At 47.0% G+C, this 25,886-nt stretch overlaps 1 protein-coding gene across 4 annotated transcripts in view; it reads right to left on the minus strand.

The window, feature by feature from the left end:
* The window catches only part of FBXO21 (F-box protein 21), a 54,727-nt gene that overhangs the window by 12,757 nt on the left and 16,084 nt on the right, over window positions 1–25,886 (minus strand). For 3 of the 4 annotated variants that reach the window (XM_023241465.2, XM_023241467.2, XM_023241466.2), the window contains exons 8-11: window positions 17,868–18,047; window positions 16,627–16,759; window positions 8,735–8,946; window positions 7,052–7,209 (exon numbers count right to left, since the gene is read on the minus strand). In XM_023241465.2, coding sequence (XP_023097233.2) covers window positions 7,052–7,209; window positions 8,735–8,946; window positions 16,627–16,759; window positions 17,868–18,047 — 683 coding nt within the window. The remainder of the gene's footprint in view (window positions 1–7,051; window positions 7,210–8,734; window positions 8,947–16,626; window positions 16,760–17,867; window positions 18,048–25,886) is intronic. The other variant, XM_006938515.5, reaches the window with a different exon arrangement.

The following is a 25,886-nucleotide window of genomic DNA, read 5'->3' on the forward strand; positions in this document are numbered from 1 at the left end:
GACTGGACCAAAATGGCAACTGCAACTGCCCTGGCAATTCAGGTGTATGTTTTAGCACCGTTTCACCCTTTTTTCCCCTTCCTTTTTCTGGATATTAAGTAGCAGCTCCTAAGGGTTGGGAAGAGGACAGGAAGGTCAAGGCCAGGTTATGGTCATGGATCTGGGAGAAGACGTGACCCCACAGTGGCTGCACAGGATCCTGTGTGTGGGCCCAAAAAGAGGCACGGACAGCACAGACCGGCTGGGAACCAACCACATGGGGGGTCGGCAGCGGTGACCCTCACAGCCCCATGCCCGGCTGGTAAGGAGGGGCGGGGCCCGGATTTTGTGCATTACCTGCCCAGGCTCCTAGCGAAACAGGAAAGAAGGTACTAACACGAAAACACTTTTGAGGAAAAGTGGGACAAAGTTGAAAAAAAGAGGGACAAAGTTGAAAAAAATTTACCTGAAGAGTAATGAAAAATCTAAGCAATACTAAAGTAAGTAAAATATCAAACAGGGCCTACCTAAAAGTCCCAGAGAAATTTTTTTGTCAATTTTTTTTAACGTTTATTTATTTTTGAGAGATAGAGCTGCGAATGGGGCAAGGGCAGAGAGAGAGAGAGGGAGACACAGAGTCCAAAGCAGGCTCCAGGCTGTCAGCACAGAACCATGAACTGTAAGATCGTGACCCGAGCTGAAGTCGGACGCTTAACCAACTGAGGCACCCAGGTGCCCCAAAAGTCCCAGGGAATTCTTAAGAAGTCTTTCCCAATTCCCTTGACGTTTTTCACAGAAATGTCTGCTTATTTCTGAAAGAGAGAGAGAGAGAGAGAGAGCGAGCGCACGGGCACGAGAGCAGGAAAGGGGCAGTGAGAGAAGGAGACAGAGGATGTGAAGCAGGCTCCGCTCTGACAGCAGAGAGCCCAATGTGGGGCTCAAACCCAGGAACCGTGAGATCATGACCCGAGCTGAAGTTGGATGGTTAATTGACTGAGCCACCCAGGTGCCCCGTCTCTGCGTATCTTATTTTCAGCTACCCAGGGGACACCTGGCCAGCTCAGTTGGTAGAGCATGAGACTCTTCATCTCAGGGTCATGAGTTCAAGTCCCATGTTGGGCATGCAGCCTACTGAAAACAAATTTCAGCCGCCCAGATATGTAAGTACAGTCCTGTAAACCTATGGGACCACCAAGCAGAGTCCTCCCCTCTTGAAGTAGCTAGACATAACTACATAGAAAGAGAACTTGGTATTGTTTGTGTCTATTATGTGAAACATACCGTAAGCATTTATCTGCAACTCGTTTAGTTGCAGCTTCGCATTCCGCAGTCTGACAGACCCCCAATTCACCTGGCGAGCCTTTGAATGACACTGCTGTCCCATTCCGACAAGAACACAGACACACGTCTGAGTGTGTCTCCAGTGGAAGGAGTGGAGGTGGAATGGCCAGGACACAGGAGAGTGAGCACATCGACCTCTGAAATGGCTGAGAACGTGCACTCCACCCCCCACGGGGGCTCCTCACGCACCTGCCGGCACACGCAGACGGCCACGGACGGCTCGTGGGTGGACACTCTCGCTTGAAAGTGTAAGACAAATTATGGAGACGGGAGCTGACACTCACTGAGGCACCCCACGTCCCTGGTGTTCCCGGAGGAGCTTTGTCATTCTATACAGAACACACGTCAGAATGGGATTTTCACACTGCGCTGAATTCCTGGCCGTCCAAGATGGGCAGCTGACTCCCGTTCAGACCATCTGTGATGTTCACTTTCTGCAGTAGCTAAGTATGGGGGAGGGGGGGTGGGAGTGTGGAGGAGAGGGGTGGGAAGCTGAGCACGAGGTGCTGCCCCTCCCCCGGTGTCTAGAAAGTGCTGAAGTGTGCCCCCTAGTGGGAGCAAAAGTGAGCCCCCTAGTGGGAGCAAAAGACACTATACAGGACCCCACTTGGGTTTAGCTGAAATCTCACATATTGAGAGAAAAATTCTCTCAATTATGCAGACTAAAACTATTCGAGGATGTCATGCATGTATGTGGCTTATAATTCACTCTTCAACTCTCTGTGGAGAGCTTAGAATTAGGGAAGCATTCATCAGTGGGCTCTACCCAACAGGATTACCAGAGCCAAAGGATGAACGTTTAAATCACGAAAACGTTTAAAAACAAAATAATTTGATGCAAATAAACTGGAAATGTTCAAAGAATACTTAAATAAGTGGGTTTTTTTTTGTTTTTTTTTTTTTTAAAGATTTTATTTTTCAGTAATCTCTCTGCCCAACACGGGGCTTCAACTCATAACCCCCGAGATCAAAGGCTACATGCTGGGGGTGCCTGGGTAGCTCAGTCGCTTAAGCCATCCAACTCTTGATTTCAACTCAGGTCATGATCTCATCGTTTTTGAGTTCGAACCCCATGTCAGGCTCTGTGCTGACAGTGCAGAGTCTGCTTGGGATTCTCTCTCTCCCTTTACCCCTCCCCCACTCACACACACAGGTGCCCTCTCTCTCTCTCTCATAAGTAAATGAACTGAAAAACACACCTATATAAAAAAACCTTTTTTTTATTAGAATTTTTTTTGTTAATGTTTATTTCTTTTTGAGATACAGAGAGACAGACCACAGGCGGGGGAGGAAGGGAGAGAGAGAGGGAGATACAGAACCTGAAGCAGGCTCCAGGCTCCGAGCTGTCAGCACAGAGCCCAAAGCGGGGCTTGAACCCACAAACCTTGAGATCATGACCTGAGCTGAAGTCGGACGCCTAACTGACTGAGCCACCCAGGCGCCCCTATAAAAAAATCTTACATAGGGGATCCTGGATGGCTCAGTCGGTTAGGCGTCTGACTCTTGATTTCAGCTCAGGTCATGACCTCATGGCTTGTGAGACCGAGCCCCGTGCTCTGTGCTGACAGCAGGGAGCCTGCTTGGAATTCTCTCTCCCTCTCTCTGCTCCTCCCCTGCTTGCATTCTCTCTTTCTCAAAATAAATAAATAAACATTAAAACAATCAAAAATGAAAATAAAACCTTATTAAAAAAAGAAAAAAGTCACATGCTCTACCAACGGAGCCAGCCAGGTGTCACAGTGTGTTTGTTCTCTCTCTCCCTCTGCCCCCGCCCCCACTTGGCATTGTCTCCCTAAAAATAAATAAATAAATAAATTAACTCAGGAATTTACGGGAAAGGGGAAGAAGTGAGAGGGAAATAAGCAAGGAAGGAAAAAGGGGGAGGGGGAGGGGACAGGGAAGCTCTCGTTCACAGAAATGAAAGACAAGGGCAGCGTTTGCAACTCTCCTGCAATAATTTAGGCAAGGAGATTCAACAGGTACTAAAACAAAAATAAGGGTTCAAGTTATCGGGAGCAGGATATTCACGGGACGTCACAGTGTTAGCTGCAAAGGGAAAACTGTGTCTTACATCGATCTTGGCTAAGTGACCAAACTCCGCCTACCACCAGTGGGACATCGATCACACGGGCTCTGGAGGAGATGCAGGAGACACACACAGCATCTGACAGTGAGCATTGTAGCCAAAAATATGCACCTGATCTAATCCAGCCTCAGACTCTGCTTCCAGTTTGCAGATAATGCAGAGAAGGAAACGGTGAGACACACGCGGAATGTTAGGCGTTTGCGAGACAACCAGCCTGGACTCTTCAAGAAGTCAGTCGCAGGAGAAAGGAAGAAAACGAGGTGAGGAATGAGGAATGAACCGGTCTTAGGAAGAGAAAAGGCTCTGCCGTTGGAGACAGCAACCAAACGCAGTGCGAGGATCCTGGCTGGATCATGACAGAGCGGCAAGCAGCTATCAAAGCCAGGCCGGTGGCAAGTGGGAAACGGGGCCGCTGACCAGGCATCAGACAGCAGACGTTTACTTGTCACGCGTGGCGATGTGACTGTGGCAACGCATGGAAACGTCCTATTCTTACACGACGCCTGATTAAGCATTCGGGTCGTTAGGTCTGCAATAGTCTCTCAAAAAGTTCAGCAGAAACCTAAAATCTCTACCTACAGATAAAACAAATATGGTAAACGCTAGCTGTTGAATCTAATGGACGGTGTATGGGGTATTCGATGTATACTTCTGACCATTTTGCATATTTGAAAATGCTCTTAATCCAAAGTTGTAAAAACAGTTAGCATCTTATTAATGATGCGCTATTTACACTCACCTCATTATTTTGCACTTCTTTTTTAAATTAACTCATTTATTTTGAGGGAGAGAGTGTGAGCGAGGGAAGGGCAGAGAGAGAAGGAGAGACAGAGTCCCAAGCAGGCTCTGTGCTGTCAGCGCAGAGGCCAAGCGAGGCTCGAACCCCTGAACTGCAAGATCATGACCTGAGTCGAAATCAAGAGTCGGACGCTCAACCGACTGAGCCACCCCGCCAGCACCACTGCATCTGTGTCTATAAGCTTCTCTGTCAGACAGATGTGAGCATCCACTGGGGTCTGGAGCACCCCGCGGCATGGACTCCTCACCAGACGGGCAGACTGGGGTCTGGCTCTACACGCACAGAGTTTGCGATGGAGAGAGAGGGCCAGATGGTCAACGGGAAATCCTGCAATTCCCATGAAGGTGTGAGGACTCGGAAGGGGCGGGGGGTGTCAGGGAGCTCGGAGCAGGGACAGCCGACCCAATCTGAGTCCTGTGGGGGAACAGCCGGGGGGAGAAAGGCTGCTGGAAGGAAGTGACGTCAACCTGAAGCATTAGAGAAAAGAGCCTGCTCGTGAGGGACAACCACCTGCGCAAAGACTTGCGCGAAGGACGGTCTCAAAGAACAAGGTCTGGCTGGCTGGAGTGCGCCGGGGGCGGGAGCAGAGAGGAGGCTGTGGGACGGGGTCCAGGTCACCGCCGTGCAGGGGAGTCTGGTGGATGCCAGTGAGAGACGGCACGATACAGGCAAGGAGCAGGTGTGGCTGGAGCGTGGGGGGCAGGAATGGAAATCAGGGGATGGAAACAGGACGTGCAGCAGACACGGCTGGCGTCATCCGCGGACCGGACAGATGATGAGGGGAAGGACAGGGAAGAGGTGGTGGCCCCGGAGCCCCTGAGCCCCTCGGAATGCACAGGCCAGGACGCTCTCTGGCCCCGCGGCCCGGCACCTGGGAAACAGCGACCGAGGGCCGACAGGGCCCCGGGCAGACGGACAGCGCTCGTAGGGGAATCCTGGCCGTCCACCTCTAAGAGCCTCTAAAAGTCTCAGAATTTCAAACTAAGAAAGGCAACTGCGAACCTTGCTCACATTCACTCAGCTCAATCTCAGTTTTAGAATGCAGAATCGCAAGCAGACAGGAAGTTGTTTCGTTTTGTTTTTTAAGTCGTTACTACACCACGACTCTGATAAACCTGACATTACAGCGCATGTTTGCTTAGATCTGTTTGAGATGAATTCCCCAATCTTCAATACAGACACCAAATTTGGAACACCTACAACTGCATACCCAGTTTTACCTACTCTGAAAAGCCCATTTTAAAGTGAGTATGTTTCTAGAAACTCAAATATTAAATGCTAAATGTCTTAATATCGACCGTACGTAAAGGGCAGCAAAGGCACACACACGATGGAGCCCCGGACACTGGCCTGCGATGCTGGGGAAGGGACGGTGCCCTTCACTCTTGGGATATGTGACATGCAATGCTTACCAGGTGACTAGTGGGGGTGCAAGAGTCCACCAAATCATCCAATAATTTCTAAATCATTTGTTGGTTTTTAGACACTGTTGGTATGATTTTTTTTTTTTAATATGGCACAGCTTCAAAAGTTAAATGAAATCCCCATCGGCCCCTTCACCTAACAGGGGACACACAGACCCTTCTCCTACAACTGTCCCAGCATACTGATGGAGGTTAAGCTTCCTGCACAGCCTCAATGAACAGAATCTCTCTCAATTCTGTATACAACCCTCTCTCAGCTTCTGAGGAGTTAACATGAATAGGAAACTTTCTAGTCTGAGATTTTTATACATCCGATATTTCTATTATTACATTTACCAACACAATACTGAGTTAGGTCAAACCTGATGCTTTAGGTCAGACACAAACAGGTGTGGCAATGACAGTTAAGGGCATGGCTCTCAGCCAACGTGTCAGGTTCAAATTCACACTTTGTTAGATTAAACTTGGAATGAGCCCATGCGCGTCAGTTTCTTCATGTACAACACGAGTATGATGAGGACAGTATTCCTATTCTCAAGTGGAGTTAATATACATCAGAACACTGCCTGTCACAGACCAGCACTACATTAGCATTTGTGGTTATTATGTTTTTTTTTTTTAGTAATCTCTACGCCCAACCTGGGGCTTGAACTCACAACCCTGAGATCAAGAGTTGCGGGCTCTTCAGGTTGAGCCGGCCAGGCGCCCCACGTTTGTGTTTGTTTTTATTAATAAAACAAAAGCTGTGAATGCCTTGACAGGCAGCCATACAGTAAGTTCATCCCACTAAATGGAGGAACAAGGAAAAAGGAGACCCACACTGCGGGCATCTGCCTCTAACCTGCCTCTCCAGATTCCACCCACTCCCCCCTCACGAGTGCCCCGGACGAGCACCTATCAGGGCTGGCAGTGGCCCCAGACACCACCAAGCACCTGTTGACTACCAGGGGCTCTCAGAGCCAGTGCCGTGGGCTGCAGTTCCCACAGTGGCCACTTGAGGGCATCCCCGGGGAAGCAGAGCAGGCCGCCCGCCTCAGGATGCCAGAGGCTGCTGGGGTGATCCTTCCAACATTGTCCACTCGGTGCCCTCCAGTTCAGGCAGGCCACATGGGCAGGGCACTGGGCAGCAAGACTTTTGGGAATTTGGCAAAGGCAATGACAGAGGTCGGCAGAGGTCGGCAACAGCACTGAAACGGGGTCCTAGGTGTGGTGGTGATGGAGGGAAGAATCTAGGGGCAGTGACTAACCCAAGGCATGGCTGCAGCACGGCATACCCACCCATGTTTAGCAGAATACTGGCCCTGATGAGGTTAGCCATCTCTAAATAAACTGATGACTGTGCTCACAATATTGGAGCGCTCAAATGTGTGCTTAAAATGTGCCTGTGTGTCACTACAGGTACAGACAGGACTAGTTACTCACCTTGGGCTGCATATCTACAAGAACCATCCTCCACCAGAACATTATAGAAAGGCTGATGATGGCCATGAGGCAGGCTGTGGACGTTCATGTTTCGGATCCATTCGTGTCCCATCATGCAGGTAGGGTCCCAGCCATAGATCACACAGTTATAGCCATACCTAATTAACATAAGAGCAAGGGCAAATCAATTCCCTGGACCCTGTCACAGCAACTATGAAATATATAAAGGATGGCTTGGCTTCTCTTAAGTTCATGTTCTTACAAATTTACCTGCTTTTATCCCTGTTAATAAGCATTTTTCAGGACACTCTTGGCTCCCTTTACAAACCCCTCTTATTATCAAGATAGCACTTCAGGTGGGAAAAAACAGACTTCAACGGAGAGTCACAGGACAACTGGTTATCCAAATGGAAAAAGGGATCAGGACCCAGGCCTGAGAACAGCGCACAGTGTCCTAGTGGGACAAAGGCCTGGATAGAAAACACAGAATTTGTAGGCTAGCTTCATAACACAGGACATAAAAAGAGTTCTTATAAACCAGGTATGAAAAATACAGCCCATAAGGGAAAAGAGTACTCAATTTAATAGTATTAAAAGGACCCAGATTCAAGCAGACTATTAAAAAACTACAGGACAACTGGGGAAACAGGAACCCTGACTAGACCTAAGTGAGGAGGTGAAGGGGTTGTTTTTTTCTTAGATACAAGAGGATGGTAAATGTACTTTTAAAGGAGACAGCAAGGCCTTACCTTTTAGGTACACACACTGAAACAGCTACAGGTGAGCCACAGATGGAATGACATCTGGTACCAGCTTCCAGGGAGGGGCGGGGTTAGGGGGATGAAAAGAGTGAAGGCAGACCCTCACGACAACTGTTGAAGCTGGTTATGGGAGCATCGTCTGGTTCACTATCCTCGTCTCTACTCATATATGCTTGAAATTTCCATATTAAAGTCGAAGAAAAAAAAGAATGCACTAAAAGGATAAAAAATACTAGCCCCAAACTGGGAAAAGATATTGGCAACGTATACACAAACAGACACAAGTAACAGGATAAAGGACTGAAAACCCCTAAAAAAGACGAATAACTCAAATGAAAAACAGGAAGACTTGAAGATATGCTTAATAAAAGGAAACTTGAATGAGCTTCTTTCTCCAGGTTCACTAGCCCATCCGCGCAGTCAACCGGGGAAATGCAAACGAAAACCACAATGAAATACCAGTCGCCATTTACTCTGTAGGTGCATTTTTAAAGGTCTGGCAATAACACGTAGGGGAGAACAGGACCCTCCGCTCCCAGCCTGCCGGTGGCACGTAAATCGTAACCGGCACTGTCACTGTGGACGCGGTTGAGTTTTGCCTAGTCAATTGACCATGAGCTTGCCCTACAGACAGGCAAGCCCTACCTGCAACTCGGATTCACAGGGATGGAGATAAACGAAGGGTCAGGACAACGAGGAAATGAGCGGAAACCCCCCCAGCTTACAGCTCTCCCATTAAAAGACCCTGAGGGAGGACAGCGAGACTCTTCTTACAAAACGAAAAGGGTAGATGCGGTTCAGACCAGCTCGGCCTCGGGCGGCTCCCGCGGTGGCCAGTCTGTCGCGGCGGCTCCCGAGACGCGTGCTGGCAGGCACGCGTGTCCTCTGCAGCCGCGTGGGGATGGCCGCCACGGGCACTCACCTCTTATGCTTCATAATGAGCCCAATGGAGTAGCAGACGTCTCTGTGCTTCTCGTGGGAGCGCAGCTTCACCTCCACACCCACCTCCTCCTTCTTGCGCTCGATGTGCTCTAACGTGTGCTGCACCAGATAGCCCACCGCCCCGTGCTGCCCGGGGTCTAGGGTTTGAATGTGCTGGAGGATGTCAAGCACCTTCAAGACAAGACAGAAAGACTAGGAGATAATATTTTCATTTAGGCCTTTTCTTTTTTGCGGCACAGGATTTAGAGCTACCTAACCTGGCACAAGACGGCAAGCTGGGGGCCGTGCTGATGGCCCCCACGTCTGGGAGCTGGCGGTCTCCCCTCTAACGCCGGGCACTGGTCCCACAGCAGATTCGACCAGCGGGAACGTGGGAATTATTTAGAAACACGGTGGGCCAGAACAAGCGAGGGGTGAGGAGGCAAGAGCCTGCCACCCACGGACGTGTCTGGATTGGGGAACTCCAACAGAAGGTGGTAACACTCTTGCTGGTCAGTGTTCTTTATATGCAGAAAGGAGAGGGTTTTAATACATCGCTGACCAACTGGGAAGAAAAGTAACTGCTCAGCTGCTTCAATCCAGATCAAGGGGACGTGTGACAGAGCTGCCTCGACTACCCAGGGGGAAGGGGCTACACAGAAGCCACGGAGCGATGCCCGTGAGCTTAGCTGATGAAGCCGTGGGTCTCAAGGTTCTGAACACGTACCGATCATTTTCAGCTATTTTAACTCGCAGTGCAATTCCGCACGCACTCAAGTGGACAAGGAGAAACCACATCTATGTGGAATTTAAATGACTAAGCTGCTCGCAGCAGAGCTGACGCCAAGGTTATGTTTTCCTACCGTACACAGTGCTGCTAAGGAAACCTGCAAATTCAAATAAAGTTTTACACACGCACGCGCACACACACACAAAATCACTTAGCACCTATTCTATGACGCCATTTAGCAGAGGGTCTTTGACATGTTCTTCTTTTGGAAACAGGATCTTTTCCTATTTACTGAGCCCTAAGACAGAGTAGGTAAGCAGACAGAGTGACCTATATTCTAGTCCCAGATCCAGCAAACGGTTTTTACCTTTAAGTTAGTTTATTCACGTTATCAGATGATGACTAGTAACTGTCCTATTTCTTGATGTATTTTGACCCACCAAAAGTGCTGTGAAAATTAGCTTTTTGCAGGGCGCCTGGGTGGCTCAGGCAGTTAAGCACCCGACTCTTGACTTCGGCTCAGGTCAGGATCTCACAGTTCATGAGATCGAGCCCTGAGTCTGGCTCCGCGCTGAGTGTGGAGACTGCTTGGGATTCTCTCTCCCCACTCCCCTGCTCCTCCCATGCAAACACATGCACTCTCTCCCTCAAATACACAAACATAAAAAAACACCAAAACCTAGTTTTTTGCAGTGTAAGATGTTATTATGAAACCCACTCCTAACCTCCAGATTGGTATTTGCAGGATCTCAGTATTTTGTGAATGCTTCTTCTCCACTGATCACTGATTCGTGCCAAGCCCATCACATTTATTTCATTTCATCCTCCCAGCGTGAAGTATAGTCGATGCTGATTTCCAAAGAGGAATCAGGCATCATCAAGTTAAGGAACTTGCTGGAGGTCCCAGAGTATAAAAGTGTGGAGGGAGAATGTTGACCTGGGGGGGCTGACTCCAAATCTAAGGTCGCAACCACCTTCTTACCAGAGCAAGAGCAGGAGCATTTTAATTCATTGTTAGGAAAATTTTCAAACCCATAGAAACTGGGGTTCCTGGATGGCTCAGTCGGTTAAGCATCTGACTCTTGATTTCTGCTCAGGCCATGATCTCACGGTTCATGAGCTGAAACTCCATGCTGGGCTCTGGGCTGATAGTGAGTGCCGAGTGTTGCTTGCAATTCTCTCTCCCTCACTCTCTGCTCCTCCTGTGAGAGTGCCCTTTCTCTCTCAAAATAATTAAAAAAAAAAAAAAATCAGGAAGATTGCTTAAAACACACACACACACACACACACACACACACACACACACACACACACACATAAATGGACAGAATGGTATAACCCTAAGCACCTCAAACTCAGCTTCAACCAGTATCAACTGAGAGCCAATTTCCATCCACCACCCCACCTTTGCTTTAATTTGTACTGTGCTTTACTTTGGGGGACACTAATCATATTCATCCTCTGAAGCTAAAAGCATCGGGTCTGAACGGTGAGTTCTATTTCCGGCGCTTGCGTGTGGCTTTCCTCGTGTTCCCGTGTGCAGGTCCTACTACAGCCGACCCTTGAACAACACGGGTTTGAACTGCATGGGTCCGCCTATATGAGGATTTTTTCCAGTACGGGACCGTAAATGTATTTTCTCTTTCTTGTAATTTTCTCAGTAACATTTGCTTTCCTCTAGCTTACTTTATTATGAGAATATAGTATGTTACATATAAAACATGCACAATCTGTTAACTAGCTAGTTGTTATCCGAGAGGCTTCTAATCAACAGCAGGCCATCAGTTAAGTTTTGAGTCAAAAGTTATACATGGAGTTTTGACTGTGTCAGGGGTCAGCACCCCTACACCTCCCCCCCCAACCCCGCTCCGTCTGTGCAAGGGTTGACTATAGTTACTTTTTTATCTTTTTTTTTTTTTTTCCCCAACGTTTTTTTATTTTTGGGACAGAGAGAGACAGAGCATGAACGGGGGAGGGGCAGAGAGAGAGGGAGACACAGAATCGGAAGCAGGCTCTGAGCCATCAGCCCAGAGCCCGACGCGGGGCTCGAACTCACAGACCACGAGATCGTGACCTGGCTGAAGTCGGACGCTTAACCGACTGCGCCACCCAGGCGCCCCTATAGTTACTTTTTAAAAAATGTTTATTTATTTTGAGAGAGAGAGAGAGAGAGAGAGAGAGAGAGAGAGAGCATGAACAGGGGAGGGTCACAAGAGAGAGGGAGACATGGAATCTGAAACAGGCTCTAGGCTCTGAGCTGTCAGCACAGAGCCCGACGTGGGGCTCAAACCCACGAACTGTGAGATCATGACCTGAACCGAAGTCGGACGCTTAACCGACTGAGCCACCCAGGCGCCCCGACTGTAGTTACTTCTGACCACACTTCTGCTACATTCTACAGATACAGCTTCCCTCCCTAACTAGCAGCCCCTCCCCTGCAGATAAGTGCAACAGACCTATCTTGGGAGTCTTGTAAGCACAGGGGAAGGCTTAAACTCCCTTGCAGCATCAGGAAGAGACAAGGTTCAGGGGTAATTACCACTCCCTGTCCCCGGATGTGCAGATGACAGGATGAAGGGAGAGGGCAGAAACAGAAAAGATACCATGACAGGGGCCTGGTGTGCTCCTGAAGGACAGTACTGATGACAGTGGCAGGGGTGGGGGGGGTGTTATGATGTCTCCAAACACATGTCTAGGCTGACAATCCCAAGAGCCCACAATTTTGGGGGTAGGGATCTTGGAACACAGGGGTCTGTCATTCACGATTGGCAACCTTTACCGTAAGGAGCCAGAGAGTAACTGCGGCCTTGTGGCCCACATGGTGTCGGACCCAACTACTCTCCTCCGCCCCCTGTGGCTGGAGAGTAGCCAGCGATAAAAGAGCAAGCAGATGGGCCTCTTTCGAAATGTGCCTTTGATAAAACATATCCACAAATCCAGGCAGCACAGTGTGCTGACCCTGTTCTGTCCCGGCTACCGGTTTCCCCTGTGGCTCTCTGTGAAGTGCCTGGCTCCATGCTGTAGACCTCCACTTGGCTGGGGCTCTTCTGCTTTTGGGGCTTCAGCCACCAGACGCTGATACGGGGAGCCCCTGCCCGATGTCCTCAGACAGCTGCACTCAATGGCCCCGGTCGTATCCAATCCAACAAACCCCAAACTGAACACTTCCTCCTGCTCCTGAAACAAGTCTGGTCTCCAAACACCCGTTTTTTTTGAGGGGTAGGGGGCGAGAGGCAGAGAGAGAATCCCAGGCAGGTTCAGCACTGTCAGCACAGAGCTCAGTGCAGGGCTCGAACTCACGAACCACTGTGAGATCATGACCTGAGCCGAAATCAAGAGTTGGATGCCCAACCGAATAAGCCACCCAGGCGCACCAATACCCAGTACAGAGCCCAACATGGGGCTCGAACTCATGACCCTGAGATCAAGACCTGAGCAGAGATCAAGAGTTGGATGTTTAACCGACTGAGCCACCCAGGCGCCCCATCCAAATACCCACTTTTAATGCGCCCAAACAGTCTCCCTTGTTGGAAAATCTGGATATCCTCTCCCTCATTATCTAACAAAGATCTTAGTCACTCGTCCAAACCATTTTTTTGAGCGCCTCCTGCGTCTCGGGCCTTGGGCGGAGAGCCAGGCGGGCCGCTACCCTGAAGAACCACACAGATGCGGTCCTCGCCCTCAGGGAGCCCGGTCCCTGGCGAAGGCACAGTACACACGCGGCCACAGTGTCCTCAGAAGACGTTCTGCGGCAGCGCAAGCACACGGCTGGCAGCACAGGGGACCTGGACTGCCGCGGACGGGCTGGGGAAGGGGTTCGGAGGCGCAGCCAATGGGACCGAGGCCTAAGGAAAGGCGTTTGGGGCAGCGCCGGGGCGCGCACCAAGCACTGAGGCGAGAGAACACGGGCGAGTGGAGGGCGCGGCCGGGCAGCACAGCGTCCAAAAGGGGCAACCGTGAGCACACCGAGGCAGCTGAGGCTGGCAGGGCCAGACTGCCGAGAATCTAGTAAGCCATGACGAAGAGAATGAGCCTGATCTTCACGACACCGAGGCAGCCACTCGGAGGGCTCTGAGCACTGAAGGGGCAGGGCCGACATCTTCAGAGATTGCTCCGGCCCCAGTGTACGGAACAGGTTCCGAGGGGTAAGAGCGGAGGGGGGAGAGCAGGCAGGAGGCCTGGGCGGCGGTCTAGGAGATGGGGCCGCGGGCACATGTGCAGCAGACACCTGGGCACGCGGGTCTGGAGCCCGGGGTCCAGGCAGAGCGTCCGTCGGGGGCGGTCAGCCTGCGGACGGTAACTGAAGCAAGGCCAGGTGACCTCACCTCGGGGAAAGGTGTTCACCGAAGTCTAGAAACTACCCTGCGGGGAAGAAACCTAGGACACGGAACTAGCAAGAGGCTGAGAACCATGGACCAGACTCAAAGGAACAGAGTGTTTTTGAGCAGTGAATGGCCCTCAGTGATCCAGAAAGGTAAGGAAAGACAAGTATCTGTGGATTCGTCAACAAAAAGAACGGTTTCTGTCAAAAGGGGTCATTGGCTTCCTTGGCAAGAGCGGCGTGTGGAGGGGGGAAATGGTCCCCATGTTCTGGGGCGCAGGTGGGAGGCCAGGCATGCGGCCATCTGGGGCTGGAGTCCTGCAGGGGAGGAGAAAGATAAGGAGGCAGCCGCAGGGATGTCATGGGAGCGCGTTTTGTTTTTTCCCCAAAGATGAGAAAGATCGATCCGAGTCAGCAGAACGCCAACGGCAGACAGCAGAAACAGGGAGTTGTAGACATAGGAGAAATAAAGGAAAACAGAGTGGGATCTGGAGCACAGACAGTTGCCTTGGAAAACCAGAAGGGTATCTTTTCCAGTGAGACGTAGAGGAGGGGGAGGGAAGGGAGGGAGGGCTATAGGCTATAGGTCAAACTGAGGAGGGAGGTCTGGCAGCAGGAAGCAGAACGGGCCCGGGTGCTGGCTTCACCGTCCCCCCCCCCCCACCCCGTAGCCCGCTGGCCCACAGGGGTGAGGCGTGCGGGTGGGCTCGGGCACCGAACTGCCTGTGCGCAATTCCCAACGCCATTGACGCCAGCGCGGGTGGCCTCAGCAGGTTACCTGACTTCCCGGTGCCTCAGTTTCACTATTTACAGAATGACAAAAACCCGGCATCCACCCCACAGGGTTGGAAGGAGGCGTCTGGTGCCAGTGACTTTTCAAAACGTGACCACCCTCCACTGTCTCGTCCCGTCACAGCCACAAGGACCCTGGACTACGACGACAGTGACCCAGAGGGCTTGTGTTTCTTCGCTCTTTCTGATTTACTTCAACTGAAAACAAGCTTTCCAGTCTTCCCAGTTTGGGAACTAATAAGGCCACACTAATTCCAAGCCTTCCAGAAACTGATCTGAAAAATATGCACACAGCTGCTCACGTTTCCACGCGCATATATGAGTACGGGCATACAAAGCCTCGTTGGGTGGGCCCACAGTGCCGGGCCCGTCCACCTCCGTGCCAGGCACAGGCTGCCCCTGCCCACGGGAACAGCTGCCTTTTCTGCCCTCTGAATGGTTTCCCACCCTTCAAGGTCCACCTCAAACACCTTCTCTGGAGAGGAGCCTTTCCTCATGGCTTCAGTGTCCCCTGGAAATTTCCTCATCAGAAGCCCCCGTGTTCCCACTCTCTCTGGTGGCACCCGCCTAGCTCAAGTGCACTCTCGTGGAGGGGAGCGACTTTGCATTCCTGATCCCCGCATGAGGGGCCGTCTAAGGTGCTCAACCCCAGAAGCAAACGAATGGTCGTCATGAGGAAAAATGTTCTGCACGTAAGCAACCGGGATCTTGTTCTAGTGACATTTGCTTGGCAGGATGGCACTCTTGGTCATCCACGGAGGGTACTGAGGTATTTCCCCAGTGCACAGCATGAGCACTGAACGGAGTCCATCATCAAAGAAAGGTAAGGATGCCAGAGCTCCTGCAGACTTTCCCCCAGGGCAGATGTTAACCTTACCCCTTCTAAGGCTGATGTGTAATTTAATACAGAATTTACATCTAAAAAGTCATGCTTTGAGAGGGTTTCGGCATTCTACAATTGAAGAAAGAAGTGACAAGAGTTAGTTATGTATAGCCCAGCATCAAAAATAAAGTGAGGGAAAAAAATGAACGACTGAGCTGTGGATAAGAGGGTTCTGGGAAGTAGGTGGTAACTTCGGTAGAGGGTCTGGTTCTGGCAGACCACAGGATGTTCCGGGAGGACATCTGCTACTTGGACTACAGATGACCTCTTAAGATAGGAGCTCAGGGATGTTCCCACCGATGGGTCCTTTCTCAGAACGATTCCACATCTTTGAAGTGGGGAATAAATGAGATAGTTTAAACCTAAGCAATGTGGGGTCATACTATTTACCCCTCTCTAACAACACGAACGGATGATTTTATGCTGATGTCCCTGTGAGCACTCAGAACAAAATTCTCTTGCCAGGCTGCTCTAAACAGACATAATGGATTATTAACATATTCCCCTGGAAAAGCCAGCGCATGATGGAAAGGCGCAGCTGCTCCCACGCTGTAACACACCCTCGCACTCAGACACCTGCTGCACCCACAGCTCGCTGAGGAGCGTTTCTGATCGCAGACGCCGCGGTCCTCTGAAAGGGCTTGCTGCTGGCCACAGGCGACATTAGAAAAAGGAGGAGCCCAGGTGGGACTGTATCAGAACCCACAGTTTTCAAAGACGGAACCAGTCCGTGAGACCCAGCAGCTGGACCGGAACACAGCCAAGATCTACTTTTCCTTTGTTAAACAGGGGTGCTCACATGGTCAGTGTGAGCACCACCAGCACTGCTGGAGGGTGAACACTTAAAGTTCTGCTTCCCCTTGCTAACTCAGGGTGACCCGGGGGGAACACGTGTGGGCACCAACAGGTGGGTTGCAGAGCTGAGGCCTTGTGCTTCCAGGTGTTTAAGGCATGGACCACAAAGAGAACAGGCAACCCCTGGCAGTGTAGCCAAGTTTTTTAGATTTAAAGGAGACAAAAAACATTTAATTGACAGGCCGAGATGGGGAGAGTGAATAAATTCACGTTTATCCTCCAGGCTGACGGGAGGATAAACTTCCAAGAGCCGCCTTTCAAGCTAGAGTTCCTCTCTAACGCAAGTGCAAAGCATCAAAGTAAAATAATTACCTTCTCTGGCCAGATGCCCAGGTGGAAGTAGAGCCTGGCTTGCAGGAGGAGAAGCTGCACCTGGTCCGGGTACATCGCCAGGTACAGATCCAGGGAGTCTCGCAGGAGTTGGTAAGACTGGTCGATGCCTTCCCTGGTGGGGGAAATCAATCACGGCCTCACTTTCTGCTTGCTTCTCAGCTGAGACCCTCTTTTTCGAGACCCAGGTTTTATGAGTAATGGACACAAAGGCCACACACCTTTTCGGATTCCGATACCTCCTCTCTGTTCGGCAAATAGTTACAATGATCTTAGTAACAATATTAAAAAAGCCCCAGAAGAAACGTTAACTTTTGTACCCCACTTTGGTGATGGGCATGAAAACTGTAAGCACTTTCACTGTATAGTCACCTCAATAACGCTGCACATAATCAAAAATAACTTCTGCCTAGGTGGAGCACACAGGACTTTTAGGGCGGTAAAACTGTTCCGCACAGTACCACGACGGTTGGTTCGTCACGGTGCGTTCATCCAAACCCACAGAACGTACGCCACCAAGAGGGAAGCCGGGTGTTAACTGTAGAGTCTGAGGATGACGTGTCTGTGGGGGCTCGTCAGCTGTAACCAGTGTCCCACTCTGACGGGGGATGTTGGGGAGGTGCGGGGGAGGGGGTAATAGGAGAACTCTCTGTACTTTCCACTCCATTTTGTTGTGAACCTAAAACTGCTCTAAAAAATACAGCCTATTTTAAAAGAACAAAGAATTCCACCGTTAGGCAGGGAACTACGACTACAACATACAATCTTCTATTTTCCCTGTAAGACATATTCCCTTGGACTCAGAGGCAGAATGGTTTCATACTTTTGTTTGCTTTCTTATCTAAGTGATAGAAATGTATAAACCAAGGGACGACAAGGCACTTGGACCGAAGAACATACTGCCCTGAAAAGTAACCTTTACCAGTCTCAAATATTCTGGTTACTAAAGAAAATATTGAAAATATTACAGAAAACTTGCACAAAAGTCCATTGCAAAAGTGTCAAAGTCACTCAGTACATCTTAAGCCAGGACAGCATTATGTCACAAGGATGCGTTTCTCTCTGTGGTGGGTAGATAGCCGCAGACAGCCCAACTGTGCCTCCCGGCATCCACGGCTTTGCCGCATGACGGGAGGCCCATCAAATAAAATCCTCTGTAAGGCAATCCGAGCCTCCAAAGACATGCACTCTGCAGAAGTGCTGGAAAACCACGAAAACCTTACCGCTTTCCCAGGCTTAAAAGGTTTCCCACCATTCGCTGTAACACCTTCTTCACGTTGACCACCCCGTACAGTGCTGCCGTCACGTGCTGGCCGATCAGGTATTCACACTCTTTCACTGTCAGCTGCTTCCCTTTCCCAAAAGCGTCTATGTAGATGTAGTCAAAGATGTCCAGGGTCGCCCTATCCAAACAGCACAGGCAGTCAGCCAAATCTCAAGTCAGAGCTGAACAAGGCAATGTCTAACATCCCCTCCCCCCTCCCCACAAGTAGCTCAAATTAGAGACTGAATATTATTAACACAGCAGCATTTTCACTTAAAATAGTAAGGCCTTGTCTAAAGTTCAAAATCTGACCCTTTAGACATTCCCTGCTGTGTTAAGACTTCAGGACACAGATGTTTAGGAAACGGCACCGATGCGTGGCATCAAATATAGTTTTGCAAGGAGATTAAGCCAGATCAAACCAAGTTTAAAAGAGAACAGAAGAGAATTTATTGACCTTAGTCTACAAAACGCTCTATCAGAAGTTGGGTGGGAAGGCCCGAGGCACTTTATGATTCTGCAGATAAGCACAGTTAACGTCTGTGGGCCCTAGGCCCCTGGGGCTGTGAGGAAAGTTACAGAACCCAGCCCTGCCAAGTGTCCTGCCCCCGACCCTGCAGACACACTCCGGTGGGAACTCAGGGCTCAGCCTGGGAACCTGGCTGCAGACCAGAGAGCTGAGCCCCCGCACTTGACCCTGCCACCCCTCCCGTGAACCGTGCTCTCAAAAAGGGTGGTGGCCTGAGCTGAGCGGAGCGGTGGGAGGAGGTCACATAAAGCCAGTCCTCATCACCATTACCAAGAACATTCTCTGAGGACTCCTGAGGGTCTTTGTTTCAGGGACAGTTGCGTTTTTTTTTTTCTTGAGCAGCTGTTCCACTTTGATCTTATGCCCATTGCAAACCACGCAGGAGACTTTCACTTGGGCTGCTTTATTTATTTATTTATTTATTTATTTATTTATTTATTTATTTATTTATTTATTTATTTATTTATTTATTTTAATTTTTATTTACTTTAGAGACAGAGAGACAGAGCACGAGTGGGGAAGGGGCAGAGAGAGCCGGAGATGGAATCTGAAGCCGGAGATGGAATCTGAGCTGTCAGCACAGAGCCCGATGTGGGGCCCAAACCCATGAACCATGAGATCATGACCTGAGCTGAAGTCAGACACCCAACTGACTGAGCCACCCAGGCTCCCCTCACTTGGGCTGCTTTAAAAAGCCCAGTCAGATTTCTTCCTAGAGTCATATTAATATACTTCCTGTAGCAAGACAGACACAATGTTCCAAAAATAAGAGATGCTCTTCAACTCTTTTTATGAGTCTAGAAGAACTACACATATACACACAAATTGATTACAGACAAAAATCCTAAATAAAATAGGAGCAAATCAAATACAGCAATGAATTTTTAAAAATCCTATGATTAAGACAGATGTACCCCAAGAATGAAAGGATAATTGAATGTTAAAAAATCTATTTCAGCACGTATGAAGAAAAATGTATGATTTTATCAGTAGATACAGAAAAGAGATTTTGGAAAAAAAAAAATCGAATGCCTACTTATTTAATAAAACTTAAGCAGGGGCAGCTGGGTGGCTCAGCTGGCTAAGAATCCAACTTTGGCTCAGATTCTCTCTCTTGGGTCGTGAGTTTGAGCCCTGCATTGGGTGAGCTCAAGCCCTGCTTCAGGCTCTGCACGGACAGTGTGGGGGAGCTGAGTGGGATTCTCTCTCCCTCTCTTTCTGCCCCTCGCTCACTCTCACCCTCTTTCTAAAAAAAGAAGAAGAAGAAGAAGAATTAAAAAGAACTTAAGCAAACTAGGAATTTAGAAGGCAGCTTTGATAATCTCAATGAAAGGAAATACTCCAAACGTCATGCCTGATGATGAAATTTTGAAAGCATTCCACCTAAAGTCATACCCAAGACAAGGGTACCCACTATCACTGGTTCTATTCAACTCTGTGTGAGAACACCCAGCCATCAGAGTAAGTATAAGAAACAAATGTACAAAGGCTAGAAAGAAAAGAACCAAAATGGTGACGATTCACAGGCAATATGACCATCTACACTGGAAACCCACAAGAGTTGACAATTAGCTCCAATAATTTATTCAGCAAAGGGGATGATTATCAGATTTATATCTAAATATCAGTCATATCCCTATACATCATCAATACTTAGAAAATATAATTTTAAAAATTACCATTTACATTAGCAATAAATATTTAAGGTACTTAACGAATAAGTCTGGCAAGAGTTAAAGAACTTCATGAAGAAAACAATAAAATCTTTTTAAGGATATTAAAGACAACTTACACGTGTAGGGAGGCATCCCGTTCACAGACAGACTCAGGAGCAAAACACTGAAACATTGCTCGTATTAATCTATGAATCCAATCGAAAGTAAACTCTGGTACCGATTAACATCCTTATGGACTTCTGAAGGAGGCTGGTAAATGGATTCTAAATCTACAGAAGAGCAAAAGGCTAAGAAAAGCCAAGGAAATTCTGAAGAACTCGATGGCGGGGGGGGGTCTGACCTACCAGGTACTAGTAAACGATAAAGTTACAGTAAGTAAGACAACAGGGTCTTGGTGCAGGGACAGATCAGAGACCAAGGGCATGAACGTGGGTCCAGGTGAGGAGAGGGCTTGCAGCCCGGCCGTTACTTCATGGGCTGTGCACCCGCACTATTCTCACCGGCCTCCTGACTCCTTTGCCCTGAGGACGCAGCCAGGGGCTCGGTGTTTGTTTCTGCCAGGTGCCTGGCGTAGGGACAAATTATTTTATTGCTCATCTGCACTGTTAGTGCACATTCACCGTAGCCTGAGAAGAAAAAATGATACTGTTACCATGCACAACTGTGCCCAGCAATCCGTTTCTGTGGCAAATAATATGGCAACTGCAGTTTTAAATGCTTTCTATCATGCAGAGATCCTTGGTGGATGATTACATGGGCATTTAAGATTATTTTTGAGATATTTGGGGAAATCGGTTGGGTTACCTAGGCAGAGAGAATGGACTGAGAGAGCATATTCCCCATTTACAATCAAGGAAAGTGGGTACCTGCTACCCAAAGCCACGCAATACGCAATACGTGTAGAAAGGGGTATCTGGAAAAGAAAGGACGCCCATGCATACATACCATTTAAGGAAATATACATGTGTAATGAACTATAAAAATTTGCATGGAAATAACAGAAACTTGCAGGTAACTGGTGGTTATCTCTGCAGAGGAGAGGAAGAAGGAGGGGATGAGGGATACCCAGGAGGCTCCATCTATTCATGTTTTATTTTTTAAACTAGGGGGTAGAAATACAGAGATGAGTTACGCCTTTCTTCCAGGTATGATTCACAAATTCTACTAGGTGTATAAAGCACTGGGCCATCTCAATCCTCCAAATGCCTGAAAAACATGTGCTCCATTTTCACAGAGGAAGAAACTGAGGCTCAGAGGAAGCCGAGGTCTGAACCCAGCCCAACACATAAAGCTCAGGTACTACTATACTGCTCATCACTCGCCAGAGGATATTACAAGGTCATTCAAAGCACAGGAAATAATTAAATAACTTCGTTTCTTTTTCCTCTAAATGGCACATTTAATGAGAAAATAGTTCTGACTATGTGATGAACTATTTCTTTCACAAAAGCTAGACTACAGCTGAAAAAAAGCTTTATGTCCAATAGGACACCAAGCTTAAAGGAGAACAAAACAGAACTTGTTGACCTGGTCTACAAAATGCACATCAGTCACCAACCTTACCTAAAAGGGGCATCACTGATGATAAGAAACTGAGCATTTGCTGTGCACATGAGTGAAGAACTCAGCTACCCTGCTGTCTCCCCCTCCCCCATCCTCCCTCTCTCTCTCTCTGGTGAGGAGGGAGGGAGGGGAGATTTTATGGAAGACTGCAAAATAAGACTTTAAGAACTCTTTGATCTAGATGGACTTAACAGATATATTCAGAACATTCCATCCTAAAACGGCAGAATACGCGTTCTTTTCAAGTGCACATGTGACATTCTCCAGAACAGATCACATATTAGGTCACAAGTCGAGCCTCAACAAATACAAAATGACTGAGATCATACCATGCATCTTTTCTGACCACAATGCTATGAAATTTGAAGTCGACCACAAGAAATAATTTAGAAATAAAACAAATACAAGGAGGTTAAACAACATGCTTCCGAACGTGAATGGGTCAACCAGGAAATCAAAGAAGAAATAAAAAAAATACACAGAAACCAATGAAAATGAAAACACAATGGTCTAAAACCTCTGGATGCAGCAAAAGTGGTCCTAAGAGGGAAGTATATAGCAATACACATCTATGTCAAGTAAGAAAAATCTCAAATCAACAACCTAAACTTGTACCTAAAGGAGCTAGAAAAAGAAAAATAAAACTAAAGCCAGCAGAAGAAGGGAAATAATAAAGATTAGAGCAGAAATAAATGATACAGAAACTACAACAACCACAGAACAGATCCAGGAAACCAGGAGCCAGTTCTTTGAAAAAAATTAATAAAATTGATAAACCTCTAGTCAGACTTATCAAAAAAGAGTAAGGACCCACATAAATAAAATCACAAGTAAGAGAGGAGAAACAGAAATACAATTAAAAGAGTACTATGAAAAACTAGAAGCCAACAAACCAGACATCCTGGAAGTGATGGATACATTCCGAGAAGCATATTAACTACCAAAACTAAAACAGAAGAAACAGAAAACTTGAACAGACCCATGACCAGCAAAGACATTGGATCAGTAGTAAAAAATCTCCCAACAAACAGAAGTCCAGGACCAGATGGCTTCACAGGGGAATTCTACCAAACATTTAAAGAAGAGTTAATCCCTATTCTTCCCAAACTATTCCAAAGAATAGAGAAAGAAGGAAAACTCCCAAATTCAATCTATGAAGCCAGCACTACCCTGATACCAAAAGCAGATACAGACACCACTCAAAAAGAAAACTACAGGCCAATCTCCCTGATGAACATGGATTCAAAAATTCTCAACAAGATACTAGTAAATTAAATCCAACAGTTCACTAGAAGAATCATTCACCACGATCAAGTGGGATTTCTTCCTGGGTGCCAGGGTGGTTCAACATTCACAAATCAATCAACATGATAAACCACATTAATAAAAGAAAGGATACAAACCATACAAACATTTCAATGAAACATTTCAAAGAAACCATACAAACATTTCAATGCATGCAGAAAAAGTTTCTGACACAGTACAACACCCGTTCATGATAAAAGCCTCCAACAAAGTAGGTTTCAAGGAAAATACCTCAACATCATAAAGGCCATATATGAAAAACACACAGCTAGTATCCTCCTCAATGGGGAAAAACTGACAGCTTTTCCTCTACAGTCAGGAAAAAGACAGATGTTTACTTTCACCACTGCTACTTAACACAGTACTGGAAGTCCTAGCCTCAGCAATCAGACAACCGAAAGAAATAAAAAGGACCCAAATCGGTAATGAGGAAGTCAAACTTTCACTATCTGCAGAAGACATGATACTCTACGTAGAAACCCTAAAAGACTCCACCGAAAAATTGCCAGAACTGATACACGAATTCAGTAAAGTCAGTCGCAAGTTACAAAATCCACATATAGAAATCTGCTGCATTTCTATACAATAATGAAGCAGCAAAAAGAAATTAAGGAATCAACCCTATTTATAATTGCACCAAAGACCGTAAGATACCTAGGAATAAACCTAACCAAAGAGGCCAAAGATTTGTACACTGAAAAATATAAAACACTGATGTAAGAAACTGAAGACACAAAAAAATGGAAAAACACTCCATACTCATGGATAAGAATAAATATTGTTAAAACGTGTAAACTACCCAAAGCGATTTACACATTTAATGCAATCCCTCTCAAAATACCAACAGCATTTTTCAGAGGGTTACAATAAACAATCCTAACATTTGTATGGAACCACAAAAGACCCCAAATAGCCCAAGCAACCTTGAAAAAGAAAAGCAAAGCTGGAGGCATCACAATTCCAGACTTCAAGCTATCTTGCAAAGCTGTAGTGATCTAAACAGTCTGGTACTGACACAAAAATAGACATATAGATCAGTGAACAGAACAGAAAACCCAGAAATGAACCCACAACTATACGATCAATTAATCTTTGACAAAGCAGGAAAGAATATCCAACGGAGAAAAGACAGTCTCTTCAACAAATGGTGTTGGGAAAACTGGACAGCTACACGCAAAAGAATGAAACTGGACCACTTTCTTACATCATTCATAAAAATAAATTCAAGATGGATGAAAGACCTAAACACGAGACAGGCAACCATTAAAATCATAGAGGGGAGCACAGGTAGCATCTTCTTTCTAAATAGGTCTCCAGAGGCAAGAGAAACAAAAGCAAAAATAAACAAATGGGACTTCATCAAAATAAAGTTTCTGAGGCGCTTGGGTGGCTCAGTCGGTTAAGCGACCGACTTCGGCTCAGGTCATGATTGCAGGGTTTGTGGGTTTGAGCCCCGGGTCAGGTTCTGTGCTGACAGCTCCAAGACTGGAGCCTGCTTTGGTTTCTGTGTCTCCCCTCTCTCTCTGCCCACCCCTGAGAGTGCTTGCTCTCTCTCTCTCTCTCTCTCTCTCTCTCTCTCTCTCTCTCAAAAATAAATAAAGAACAAAAAAATAAAATAAAAAGTAAATAAATAAATAAAAAGTTTCTGCACAGCGAAGGAAACAATCAACAAAACCAAAAGACAATCTACACAATGGGAAAAGACAGTTGCCAATGACATATCCAATAAAGGGTTAGTATCCAAAATATATTTAAAAAACTCATTAAAACTCAACACTACAAAAGCAAATAATCCAATTAAAAATGGGCAGAAGACACAAATAGACATTTTTTCAAAGAAGACATACAAATAGCCAACAGACACATGAAAAGATGCTCATCATCACTCGCCATCAGGGAAACACAAATCAAAACTACAATGACATAATCACCTTACACTGTCAGAATGGTGAATATCAACAATACAAGAAACACCAGGTGTGGATAAGGATGTGGAGAAAGGGGAATGAACCCTTGCACACTGTTGGTGGGAATGCAAACTGGTGCATCCATTCTGGAAAACAGTATGAAGGTTCCTCAAAAGGTTAATCCAGCAATCACATTACTAGGTATTTATCCAAAGAATACAAAAATACTAATCCAAAGGGATATATGCCCCCTATGTTTATAGCAGCATTATCTACAATAGCCAAATTATGGAAGCAGCCCAAGTGTCCATCAACTGGTGAATGGATAAAAAAGGTGTGGTGTGTGTGTGTGTGTGTGTATGTGTGTATGTGTATACATATACATGTATATACATATCCATATGTGTGTATATATAGTGGAATATTACTCAGCCATAAAAAAGAATGAAATCTTACCATCTGTAAGGATGTGGATGGAACTTGAGGATATTATGCAAAGCAAAATACATCAGAGAAAGACAAAGACAAATACCACATGATTCCACTCATATGTGGAATTTAAGAAATAAAACAAATAAAGGGAAAAGAAAAAAAAAGGCAAACCAAGAAACAGACTCTTAACTATAGAGAATAAACTGATGGTTACGGGGGGGGGGGGGTGCACGGGGGGATGGGAGAAATAGGTGATGGAGATTAAGGAGTGCACGTGTTGTGATGGGCACCAAGTGTTGTACAGAAGTGCTGAATCACTAAATTGTACACTGGAAACTAACATTACACCATATGTCAACTAACTGGAATTTAAATAAAAACTTAAAAAAAAAGTAAAAAGCAAGATTCCTTGTTAAACAAAAAGAACTCTTTGATCTGATCTGCTTTGCAACAAAAGGACTTTAAGATCCCCCTAAAATCCTGAACTCCTAGTCCTACTCTTTTTTTTTTTTTTTTTTTTTTAAAGTTTCTTTAGTTTGGGGCACCTGGGTGACTCAGCTGGTTAA

The sequence above is a fragment of the Felis catus genome, chromosome D3, assembly GCF_018350175.1.
Source record: "Felis catus isolate Fca126 chromosome D3, F.catus_Fca126_mat1.0, whole genome shotgun sequence".
Taxonomy (NCBI): Eukaryota; Metazoa; Chordata; class Mammalia; order Carnivora; family Felidae; genus Felis; species Felis catus.